General features: G+C 41.1%; 1 protein-coding gene across 8 annotated transcripts in view; it reads right to left on the bottom strand.

The window, feature by feature from the left end:
- FRYL (FRY like transcription coactivator) overlaps positions 1 to 12827 on the bottom strand; it is a 133577-nt gene that overhangs the window by 109828 nt on the left and 10922 nt on the right. For 2 of the 8 annotated variants that reach the window (XM_060246288.1, XM_060246289.1), the window contains exon 1: positions 10553 to 10667. The exons of 5 other annotated variants lie outside the window; for them this stretch is intronic. In XM_060246288.1, coding sequence (XP_060102271.1) covers positions 10553 to 10625 — 73 coding nt within the window. In that variant the 5' untranslated portion in view covers positions 10626 to 10667. Of the gene's footprint in view, positions 1 to 10552; positions 10668 to 12827 lie in introns of those variants that run through there. One more of the 8 variants, XM_060246290.1, reaches the window with a different exon arrangement.

Genomic DNA, 12827 nt, shown 5'->3' with positions numbered 1-12827 from the left:
TGTCCAGCATCTGCATGCATGTCACACTGCCCTGATTCAATCCTCATATACACATTTGCTTGCTGAATTACCACTCCCCTGGATGTAGAGAGCAGCAGGAAAAGGACACTTTTCACACTCAGAAAAAGTTTGCCATTTTCCTTTGGTTTTTTCCCTCCACTACTGATGTTCTGCCAGAAGTAAATTACTTTCTATTTTCTTGTACCTTGCTAGTTTTTATTTTAGCTTTTCCTAGAAAGTGCAAAGTCAGTTGAATCCAAAGTAAATAAAAATGGCACCAGTTTACCGAAATTATGCGACAGTACAGTAATACTGCCAATTAAGGCACCTACTTTTAAAGGCATGATTTCATGCCCCGTAAGTCATGTGCAATATAGCTAATTCTCAACATGCCAGGTCTATCAATACTTAAATTCAGAGACTGGAACCATAAACAGACAAGACAGATCTTTCTACAAATCTGAAAAATGTTGCAGGTTTTAGAAATATCTGAAATCTTTTTTAAAAGGAGTGAGGAGGTTAAAACCCTCTAAATTGATAGAGCCAGGCCTCGGATTCAGTGGGAGCTCACAGGAGCACAGCTTCTGAACCTTTCTAAGAGTTCCACCTCCTCCTTCTGAGAGTTCCACCTTCTTGTTCATTAAATAGTAGGTGCAGCTGCCTAACAATCCCTGGATGAGTTCCACCACCTATTTTTCTACAAAACGACCCCTGGATAGAACCAATAGCTTTAAGGAACCAATGCTCTTAGTGGCTGTTGCTAGGAAATCACAACAGTAGGGCCAGGCTTGGTTCCCATCAGTAAGAGAGAGAGGGTCCTTTCCAGGGCTATATTGACTTTGGAGGGAAGATTCATCAAGTCCAAGACCAGGAGTAACCTCCAGACAACTTGTTACCACATGACTTCTATGACACACCCAGGCCCAGTTGCTTGCTACTGTTTGATAGTAGCCACCCCACAAAAGCTAGTGCAGTGAGGTGGTTAAAGCTTCAGATAAAGATCTGGGAGACTCAGGTTTGAATCCTGACCCTGCCATGGAAATTCACTGTGCGACACTGGGCCAGTTACACAGTCTTAGCATAACTTACAGAACTGAGGAGAGGAGAACGATATAAGCTGCTTTGTGTGGGAAAAGACAGGGTATAAATGAAGTAAGTAAATGTCTATACAACCAAAGGTGGAAGGAAAAATAAAAGGCAGGTTGGTTGATGGATGGGAAGGAGAGAAGGAAACAGGAAAGAGGCTATGAGGACTACCAAAGAAGGGAAAAAGGAAATAATGTGTGAGGGTTAAATGAAATGTGCTGTGAGATTTTGGAGCCCAGGACTATTTCTAGGTGGGGCCCTAATTCCCTTCCCTCTGTTTTTTTATTCATTGAGGGGAGCCAGGCAGGGGGCTGAATTCTGTATATATAGAGAAAATGGTACTAAAACAAAAAAAAATTAGAAGCTTTTAGAACAGAAAGCACTTCATCAATTATAAATATTTGAGAAAGAAAACTCAATATTCAGCATATCTTAATTTCATAAAAACCAATACTTGACAGTGCACATGTATGAAATCTCTAGTACAATTTTACTCTGAACTCATACCATAGATAAGAAAGGATGTTATGAGATAGAGAGTCATAGATAATACATCAGGGATCATCCTGAGAATCTAGGAGCCTTCAGCAGATAAATTGTTTTGACTTTATTTTGACCGTATGGGGAGTACAGCACATAGCTGCAACCCCTGTGTCAGCAAGCCTTATCGGTAGGTCATGTACTACAGACTGTCAAGAGAGCCAGTTTGGTGTAGCAGTTAAGTGCAAGGACTCTTATCTGGGAGAACCAGGTTTGATTCCCCATTCCTCCACATGCAATGTGACCCTGAGTCAGTCACAAGTTCTCACCGAGCTGTTCTGCACAAGAGCAGTTCTAGGAGAGCTCCCTTAGCTCCACCTACCTCAAAGGGTGTCTGTTGCGGGGAGGAGAAGGGAAAGGAGATTGTAAGCTGCTTTGAAACTCCTTTGGGTAGTAAAGGTCGGAGTACAAATCCAATCTTCTTATTTTTCTTCTCCAAGAATGCATTGTGGAGAGCCATGGCCGTTAGGGAACAAAATGATAACCTCAGAAAAATACCAATTATTCTTTTGTACATACAAAGGCCAAGGTCTGAAGGAAAGCATTCAGTCCTAGCTTACACGACTTTCACATTGACTATACTGCAAAGCTCTATTAGAATTAGTTCAGGCCAACGGAATTTAGACAGAAACTCAAGCCATATTAATACATTCCACTACAAAATGGTTCCCGCGTATCCTTACACTGCTAGCCAAACGGTTAAGCCCCAAGGTAATATCAATTGAACGGGTCACCCACAAGAGGTAGGTTCCTGTATCTCCAGAACCTGTGCCCCCATGTCAGCAGAAAAACATGATTTTCCCTTTTCACTCCAAGGGAAAAGAGCAAAATAGAAATAAGGACAGGTACTTCCTTGCGCTCCCTTGCAATCCTGTCAGCACAGGGGCATAATAAAAGCACAAGCTCTTGTTCTGTCCAGTGGCTGTCAGGAAGCTATCTGCTTTCCTTCAGCACAACGGGGAGGAAAAAATTAGGCACTGAGCCAATGTCAAACACATGTCTCAGCCTTCAGTATCTACCTCAATCAGGATCCTGCAAGCTGATTCTCTGCAGCTTAATGGATCCTGGACAAAATGGAACTGAGAGGCCACACTGTGCCGTATCCATTTCTCTTCCCCCACTCTTAGGGCAAAGGAAGACAAGCAGCAAGACACCAGTTCTCTTTCAGATGAATGGCTGCCCAAGTAACCATGCTAGTGAGGGAAGAAGATGAAAGTTCTTGTCTTGTGAATCACTGAGAGTACTCCACTTGTTAAGGATGAGAAAGTGGCTCAGAAAGTAATTTAAATATCTTATCATTTTGGTGTTGAAGTATTATCAATACTTACTCTGTTTCAAATATACTGGGAATGTACTGTCAACAATTTAATTCTTCCTTCAGTTAAGGAGGGATGGGTATATACAGAAGAAAGTTGTCGCAACATCAACATCAGGACAAAAGTTACCAGTTTTTTTTCCTAGTGAGATCAATGTTACCTAATAAACATGTCTAGCAAAGGTAGATGGCCCTAGGCTATTTTGATTTACTTTTTAACTACTGCAAAGGACTGGCAGTAAGACAGAATGGTGAGCGCTTTACAGCTGTCTCATGTATTTTTTTGAAAGCTCCAACCAAACACTGAAAAATATCCTAGGGCCATTTCACATTTTACAGCAAAATGGCTACTGAAAATGCTTATATGCAGCAGAAGCTCTCTGTATGGCAATCTATGGGCCGCTACTATGATGTGGGAAGTTTTTACACAAATCCTCCAACTTTATGAGGGTTGCTTAGCTAATAATGCAAATCCACACAGAACATATCCCTTATTCTGAAAATACCAATTCAAACCACAAAGTAAGACCTACCAAGTGGATTAGGGAAGCCTCACTAGGGAATTGTAGACACCCTTACCTTAACAGGCTGGGCAACTGAATCCTCAGTACATTTAAAATTTAGCTTAGGCACATCAGTTACAAGACAGATTATTTTAATTTACCTTCTCCCATAATGGTGCTTGTGTTATTCAAGCTTGAAGAGCCATAAAACAACACTCAACTTCAGCTTTTCAGTCTCCCATGATAAGCATTGGCTGGTTTATTTTAGCCCACCTCAGCACATTTCAGTGGTTTAACTACAGACTGGCACCACAGGAGGAGAGTTTTCCTATAAGATTATTGGCTCTCAAAAGCAGGGGCTTCCTTAGATTGTGACCAAGAATCTCTGAAGTATGGCAGCACTGCTGAAAACCTATGCAATGCAAGTTAAGGAAAATGCTTCCAGTGTTTTCAGTATAAACCCAAAACAAGAAGTTGCTTCTGCAGCCAAAAGTGAAAAAACTCAAAACAAGAATAATTTGAATTTAGTCAAGGCCACTGAAGCCTATAACACATTTTTAGTTAATGTCATCCGTATCCTTATAGGGAAAAAAAACAATGCTACACATATGACAAAGGCAAATGCTATACACCCCCCACCCCTGCAAATGTTTTAGGATACCATCTAATCAGGAATAGCACTTCAAATGACACAAGAGCAATTCATTCAATGGAAGTTTGATCTTAGTACAGACTAAATATCATCAATTGAGGGATTACAAACATTCTCTTGATCTGTAAAGAGCTGGCCAATTCAAACAACACCAGAGAGACAAAGCCTGAGTTTTCTTAATTAAATCATTTTACACAATAAATATGTAGAACAGCAACCTCAGTCACAGAGCTGAAAAATGACTGCCCAGCAGAAAAAGCAGGGGTGGGGGGGACGTTGAATTATGATTTTGCACTAATCCACAGCATTCTTACAGACTAGGTTAAAAAACATAAAGGTTTTTATACAGAGTATTTTCAAACAGAATGAGTGGGCTTGCATCACCGCTATATCTAAGAGTAAAACCAGTTGGTCAATTAACATGTAATGACAGCAGTAAAGCCAGGCCACTCACAGGCAAGGTAGGGCTCTATATAACCAGGGGCTTCTGCGGGCATACAGGAAAAAATATATTAGTAAATTAATCAGAAAGGAACTCTTTAAAAACTAGCCTAGTGAGGATGAAAAGTGAACAGAATGTTGACAGCAACTTAGCATGAGTTAAAAGGGAGAAAATAGGAGGAGGGGAAAACAGTCCGCTCAAGACCCTCAGAGAATCTTGGAGATGAAAACTTTGTGGGGGAGGATTTCCAAGTTACCCCAATCTTGCAATTGGACATATGGACATATGAAGCTGCCTTATACTGAATCAGACCCTTGGTCTACAAAGTCAGTATTGTCTACTCAGACTGGCAGCAGCTCTCCAGGGTTTCAAGCTGAGGTTTTTCACACCTACTTGCCTGGACCCTTTTTTGGAGATGCCAGGGATTGAACCTGGGACCTTCTGCTTACCAAGCAGATGCTCCTCCACTGAGCCACCATCCCTTCCTCACAACCCCTCAGGCTTGTAGACTCCAGTTGCTACCATGCAGAGGAGAGAGGCAACCAAGTGCTGAGTGGAATGCTGGAGTCAAGTCTTCCCCTCAAAGCACGGAACAAGTGATAACCAATGTTCCCTCTAAGCTGTGGGGTCATGTGAGCAAAAATTCTACTTTGCGAGCTACTGGCACTAAAGTTGTGAGCTACTGTGTGAATTAGTGTGCCCCGGGGTCATCCTTCCTGAGCTAAGACAAAAATGTGGACCCAGGGTTCACACCAATTCAGCTTAGAGGGAACACTGGTGATGACATCTCTATTTCATAATCAGAAACAGTCCTTAATTTCCACTGGATTTTTTTTTAAACTTCTGCTAAATATCTGCTATTAACTCAGTATGTCCTATATATACCCTGGGTCTTTACCTAGGCAAATGGACCGCTTTGGCACACTAGTATGTTCCGATGACACCAGTGTGCCAGGCACTGGACCTGGTGCCAATATTTCCACAGAAGACGGACCCTGTTAGCAGAACTGTTGTTTACATCTGGATTTAAACTACATACCTAGATGGAGACTGCAGACTTGAACATAATTCCAACTGATTTGGAGATGTAAGAAGGGCCCCTGGAATTGGGGGGGGGGGAGAGTGAGATGCAGTTTCTCACAGCAGTGAAATTCTGAGGAACATGTTGGGCTAAATAACAATGAAGGCAAAGGACATGTGATTTTTAGATGTCTGCATCCTTACTGTCCCATTATCCCAATATGATTTGGAAATCAAGAAGATCAGGCAAAGTTAATGCTTATACTTCTCTGTGAATGGTTTCAGAAGGGATATCCTGTTCTACTCATTGTGCAGGGTTAGAGACGCTGCAACCCACCTTTCTGACCAGGCTTCCTCTTTTTACTCCCTCACCAATGCTCAAAAAAAGGATGAAAGGTTTGTGCCACACCAGCCGCATACCTTCATTCCAATTATCGCTTCCCTTCTCCTGCTTCCCAAACACATTGAGACAGCAGCATCAAAATGATGCTGCAGTTCTGGCCACTTAACAAGGCCTTGGTCTTTGAGAGGGAAAACTGACCCCCAAACTCAAAGGGGAGGATACAGTCATGACCAGGTAAGGGAAAATATGTCTTCTATAGAGTGTTACCTTCAGATACAACTCAAAAACATGTCTACAATACTCATACCAAGCAGACTGCTAAAGATGTTTCTTGAGAGCTTTTTGGCAGGAACATATGCTTGGAGGAAGAAGAAATGAGAGAGGGAAGACAGTACTGCTCTGAATTTAGAAGCCTCTTGCCCTTCTTTGTTTCATCTCTTTCTATTGTATTTTTGAACTTGTAGGACACTTGTGTCCACATTGGGGAGAGAAGCAGTATACAAATAATTAAATTAGAAAAAAATCAAAGCAAGTTTTGAAGTGGGGAAAGTATGAGTTTTTGAAAAACACTGCCCAGATTGCACGTGTATATTTGCTGATCATGGCTCCTCAGGGGTATGGAAAATATGGTTATACAATTGAATTGTTTTTCCAGAGCCTAAAATAGTCAGTTGAAAACATCACAAGTAGTCAACACTTCTAGAAAGGAGGAAAGAAAAGTGAAAAACCACGAATTACTTTGTATGACCTCTAACCAACACGATCACCAACATCTTTGCCCTTGGAGGTAAATTTTCCTATAGCTCTGACAGCCAGCATCTGTCTTTCAGATACTGAAGACATCCATAATCTGCTCCACTGACTGCCCGATGTGCTTCAAGGGAGTCAACACCATCATATCGAGCTGATCTAAGTGAAAAAGCAGCCAGCACCATCAACTGGCAAAGAAAAAAAAAATAGATTTGCTGCTAAGAGCAGCTATCAATTAATGGGACTGGGTGATAGAAATTCCTTGAAACCAACACCATGGTTTATAGCTCATTTCAAGAAGAAACAACTTGGAGTCAGAATGTATTGCTCAAATTAATTAAGTTACAATGCATTAAAAGGAGTAGTTTTACAAATGCAGCTGCCCAAGAATGCAAACTTTTGCTCTTCTAAGCCTACATAAATTTGTCCATGTCAAGGTACACTTTAATGATACAGAGTAAGTTGATATAGACTTTTGGGACAATGGAAGGACAATCACACAACCACAGATAGATTGATACAGGCAAAACTGAACAAAGTCTGACAGTTACACAGTTGGGGAAATTAAGAGTGACATCTGTTAATACACTAGCCAGAACAAACCAGTACGATGCCATCCTTTGAGAAAAGTATGAATGAAATAAGGACAGCTTATCTGCTATCCATCCTCACTACACAGCTGGTTTAACAGAATGTTCCTGACTCAGTGCAAAAAGAATGCCTCAACTGCTGGCACAGAGACAAAATCCCGAATCTAGGCCATATGAATGTCACTTCATTGTTGCTAGTGAAAGAAAAAAGTGCAACTGCAATCAAGCCCCAGCCAGCACTGCAACAACATTCTGCCAACTAAGCAAGCCTTTCAAAAAACTGGATGAAGCAGTCTTGCTGAGTATATATGTTCAACCATTTAAACATATATAATCATTGAATACTAGGAGTGTGCATTTGGTTTATCTTAGCAGGGGGAAACCTACAAAATGCTTTATCAGTATTTTTTCAGGGATTTTCTCAGGTGGATATCAGCTGGGGTATTTATCCAGCTATTCGGTACAACTGGGCCTGGAAAATCCCAAAAATATTCAGGATTTTTCAAGGCCACTGAACAGCTGGTCTTAAAGGGTGTTTTAAGAGACTGCAGTCCCTTTAAATACATTTCAGGTGAAACTGTGGCTTGGATAAGGCATTTAAAGAGACCACAGGCTCTTTTAATGACTTTGGAGTTTAGCCGTGGCTTGCAAAAGGCATTTAAAGGGACCACATTTCCTTTAAATGCCTTTCTCCCCCACCACTGTGAACAATGGAGGATGGTGCATTGGACCCTCTGGTCCAACTTTTTGAAATTTGGAAGGGGAGTTGAGGAGACGCACCAGCAGCTAGGCTGCAAATTTGTTGCCTCTACTTCAAAAAAAACAGCCTCAACAGAGCCCAAGATACCCTCAGATCAATTCTCCATTATATCCTATCAGGACCATCAACCATAATGGAGCTGAAAAAATTCCACAAACCTGAATATTTACCAGGAATATGGGGAAACACTGACTTTGTGTGTGTGTTCAATGTAAAAAAGAAAAAAGTAAAGGTAGTCCCCTGTGCAAGTACCAGTCATTTTCGACTCTGGGGTGACATTGCTTTCACAACGTTTTCACAGCAGACTTCTTATGGGGTGGTTTGCCATTGCCTTCCCCAGTCATCTACACTTCCCCCCCCCCCAGCAAGCTGGGTACTCATTTTACCGACCTCGGAAGGATGGAAGGCTGAATTGACCTGGAGCCGACTACCTGAACCAGCTGTCGCTGGGATCAAACTCAGGTCGTGAGCAAAGGGCTCCGACTGCAGTACTGCAGCTTTACCACTCTGCATAATATACCCGAACCCAAAAAATACCAGGGTTTTTCCCCCCATATCCCTACTGAATATGTCAAATATATTCGTTTTAGTTTGTCAGATAAGTACTTTGGGAGTTCACTGGCTATGCAGCTCTCAAAAACCAACTACTGTAGCACATAATTAAAATAAGTTATAATAAATTATCAGATTATGCAATCAATGGGAAATGCCTTAAACTGAAATATTTCAAACATTTCTATCCTGCCCTTCCTCCAATTTACCCTCACAATCCTGTGAAAAACGCTAGGCTGGGAGGGTGTGACTGGCCCGAGGTCACCCAGCAAGCTCCACAGCTGAGTGGAGATGTGAACCTGGGTCTCCAAAGTCACTCGAACACATGAAGCTGCCTTATACTGAATCAGACCCACGGTCCACCAAAATCAGTATTGTCTCCTCAGACTGGCAGTGGCTCTCCAGGGTTTCAAGGTGAGGTTTTTCACACCTACTTGCCTGGACCCTTTTTAGTTGGAGATGCTGGGAGATTGAACCTGGGACCTTCTGCTTACAACATTGACCACTAGAGTACACTATATCTGTAGCAAACAAATGGCCAGTTAATATTAGTTACTGAGTAAGAAACAGAAGTTTCAGGAGGCAACATTACCATTCTTAATAATTACTAGACAAGATCCAGCAAGCAAAACTGACAGAATGGAACCACATGAACACACTGAATGTCTTTTGAAAAACTATTTGTCTGCAGAGCTCCTGAAAATTGCTCTGCTGCTTTAACACCGAACAGTGAAATGCCTCTTAAGAGTCTGAAAAGATGCTCCAGCAGAAGCTCAGCACATTTAAAAAACAAATTAACGGAAGCCTTAACACAGCTGAATATAAACAAATGGAAAGAGTTTTAAAATGCCTCATCTTCTAGAGGAAGACACTGCAATGTAATAGGTTACTTGAGAAGTGCCTATATCCTATCACAGAAACAAATGCTGGTATGAGATTTCTATATTATTGTCATCCATATTACTGTCATGCAAACTGGGCAAGTTAAAGCAAAGTTTCTCAAACTTTATGAACTCTTCTCCCCCCTCCCCCCGCTAAACTTTCTCTTTTTTAGTGTTACTATCAACTGTTTACTTCACATGCAAGAATGCAAAAATCATTGGATGAAGTAGTTTACATAAGATTATGTATGAAGTTCCATTGAGGGGGGGGGGGTATTAATCCCAACAATAATATTTAAAAAATCCAACCCCCTTTAAAACTGTTTGCACAAGAAAACAGTGAAACGGCAACTTTTCAAAATCACACTGGGATAGTAGGGCAGAGAAGATACAGTCATCCTACAAAACCAGTGTATGTTAGTACATGTCCTCTGTGAGAGGCATTCAATCTACTCAGGTCTTGGCTAGTAGAGGTGGTAGGACCACATTTATATCCATGCCAGCAGTCTTATGACTCACTCCCCATCAATTGTCTACGTCCTCAAGGGGGCCTGCCCCACAGTGAGAGTTCAGGATAAGACTTGTAGCCAACAAACAATTTATTCGATCCCTTGATATAAAGAATCTCAAGACACAGCAACGAGCTGACATGCATCTAAATGAAAAACCTTTTGTATTTAGTTTACTGCAGGTATATTATATAGTTTTAGCAGTCCAAACATCAGCATTTTAATATACAGAAAGGCTACTTCTGCTATATCCATTATTTATGATCTGCAGACAATTGATTTTGCTTCTAAAGAATATTTTGTGCTGGAGAGAACTATGGAATAGTACTGGTAAGATCCTCTGCAGAGCTTGGAATCTAAACTGTCATCTCTCCTTCTGCAAGGAACTCTGCCAAAAACCACATACACACATGTAATAACTCAAGATTTTATGAAAGTATTTTCTTACATGGGAACCAGGAAGCAGATATTGTAGTTCCCTTTGCTTATCTGTATCTCCCTTTTATCTTAAACAAAATAGTCTGCCTTTCAAAAGCTTAACGTTCAAGAATTAGCATGCATGGAGGAACACCCATGATGTGGCTGTCTCAGTCACGATAATATACTTACAGCTGCTGCTCCATGACTTTAGCAAGGATTTGATGCTAATTTCAAAAAGCACAGAATCCTGTAGGCTCAACATGATGCTTCAGAGAGCTGCTGCTGCAGCAGCTACAATTCTGTTGGTATGGCTTGTCTAACGGTCATCCCCTTTTTGCTCTCAGGCAACAGAGTTTTGGCCCACAGCATCGGTACTTCATTACCATGCAGTCTCCGAGTGACGCACAACTATAGTAGAAATGCTGCTGAATGCAGATGAACTCTCCAGTGAGGGAAATAAAGCTTATATGTTTGTCATGAATACCCTGAAGGGCATCTTTACATTTCCTGAAGTTGGCACAGATCAAGCCAATGTAAGAGAAAAAATGAGAAGAAAAGCAATTCAGTTTGCAGCTTTTGGTCAGCCACCTTGTTTTTAGTACACACACAAAGGTAAGAGTTTGGAACTTCAGACTGCAATATATTGCAGTAACTCTAATTGTTGCTAGAAGAAAAAAAAACAGATAACAAAAGAATCTAAATAAACTGCATAGCATTTGTGTGTCACTGGGTACTAAATTCCAATAGCAGAATTGCGATTGTTTTACTTATCTTTTGAACATAAGCATTAACCTCGTATACAGCACAATCCTAAACAGAGTTACACAATTCTAAGCCCACTGTAGTCAAATGGTTTAGCATGGGATAACTCTGTTTAGGAATGCACAGAGAGCAGCCAATAAACAGCAACTTCTCAGCATGCCTGTGAAAAAAAAATTTTTTGGGGGGGGGGGCGCAATGTTATTGTAGCTATTAGCTTTCTAAAATTACTCAAGTGTAATATTTTTCTTGACTCTCAAGTCTCTAATGCCTCATTTTCTAAAAAACAGGGCTCATTTAAGGCACACACATATGCACACACACACAGAGAAATTGAAGTGTTCCACTTATCCACAACAAACATAATTCATTGTTATTGTAAAAAGGTAAAGGTAGTCCCCTGAGCAAGCTCCAGTCGTTTCCAAGTCTGGGGTGATATCGCATCATGACGTTGTCATGGCAGACTTTTTACAGGGTGGTTTGCCATTGCCTTCCCCAGACATCTACACTTTACCCCCAGCAAGCTGGGTACTCTAACTCCAGATAAAAGTGACCTTTTTTGTATTTATGTGTACCTGTGGTTGCACCTGGAAGTCATGGCAACCTCTGGTGACTGACCCCCTACAGGGAGCCTGGAAGATATTCAGGGAGGTGGATGAATAAAGCCTGCCCCTGCCTCCCGGTATTCCTTGGAGGTCTTCCATCCAAGTACTTGCCAGAGTCGACCCTGCTTAGCTTCCGAGATCTGACAGATCAAGCTTGCATGGGCAATCCAGGTCAGGCCACGATTTAACATATTTGAACACTTTTTTAAACACTGTGTTGGAACTTTATAACTCTTCTGAGCTCCCCCGTGACAAATAGATGAAGCAGCTCAGTGCACCTGAAAAGCTAGAGCACATCTTTTATCATCAGTAGCAACTCTTCCGTTTTCAGGAGCAGCAGGAAAGTACCCTAGATGTACCAGACCCTGACTCATATGTAAAAGGGAGACCACTTTAGGAAAGGGTAGAGTCCAGTTTCATGCTTTCCTTGGCAGAATGGAAAGATAAGACAGGTTTGATTGCAATACAGAGATATCACTTGCTCTTCTTGCTAATACAGAAGTTACTATAATGTCAGTCTTGATGGATCGCAGCCAAAGATTACATGTTGCCTTGGGTTCAAAAGGGATTTCCGATTAACTATGGGAAAACACAAGTATAAATTTGAAGTGGTTTGTGAATACGGGTAAGCTTTTTTGCTTAATGTTTATTCATGCTCACTCAAAGAACTGTTTGGACATTTCAAAATATACTTTGGGTAATAGCTCTAGCATCCAAAAGGTAACTTCAGGTACCTCAGCCTCTTCTGAGAAGGACAGGGTTCTGTTTTAACAGGTACGTAAATCTAAGCAAGCCTTTATGCTCTTTTATTAGGGGTTGAAAACACAGATTCACCACATGAAATGACTGTTAAATAGACTCAGTGATGAAACTGCTAAACCACATGCATAGATGTGAAGCCAATAGCCCAAAAGAGTTAATAGTATTGATACTATAGCTCAAAGCATATGTCATTAAGTGACTGCATTTAGAAACACGGGAGTGTTTTGTTGACATTTATTTATTTATTTTATATCTCACCATTCCTTCAAAACAGGCTCAGGGGGCATTCCATCAAAAGAGTAGACAATTAAAACAAGAATAAAATTGCAATATAAACC

Source organism: Heteronotia binoei, chromosome 9 (genome assembly GCF_032191835.1).
Source record: "Heteronotia binoei isolate CCM8104 ecotype False Entrance Well chromosome 9, APGP_CSIRO_Hbin_v1, whole genome shotgun sequence".
Classification (NCBI taxonomy): Eukaryota; Metazoa; Chordata; class Lepidosauria; order Squamata; family Gekkonidae; genus Heteronotia; species Heteronotia binoei.
The sequence above is the reverse complement of the archived record's forward strand: the minus strand, read 5'-3'. Positions and strand labels throughout refer to the sequence as shown.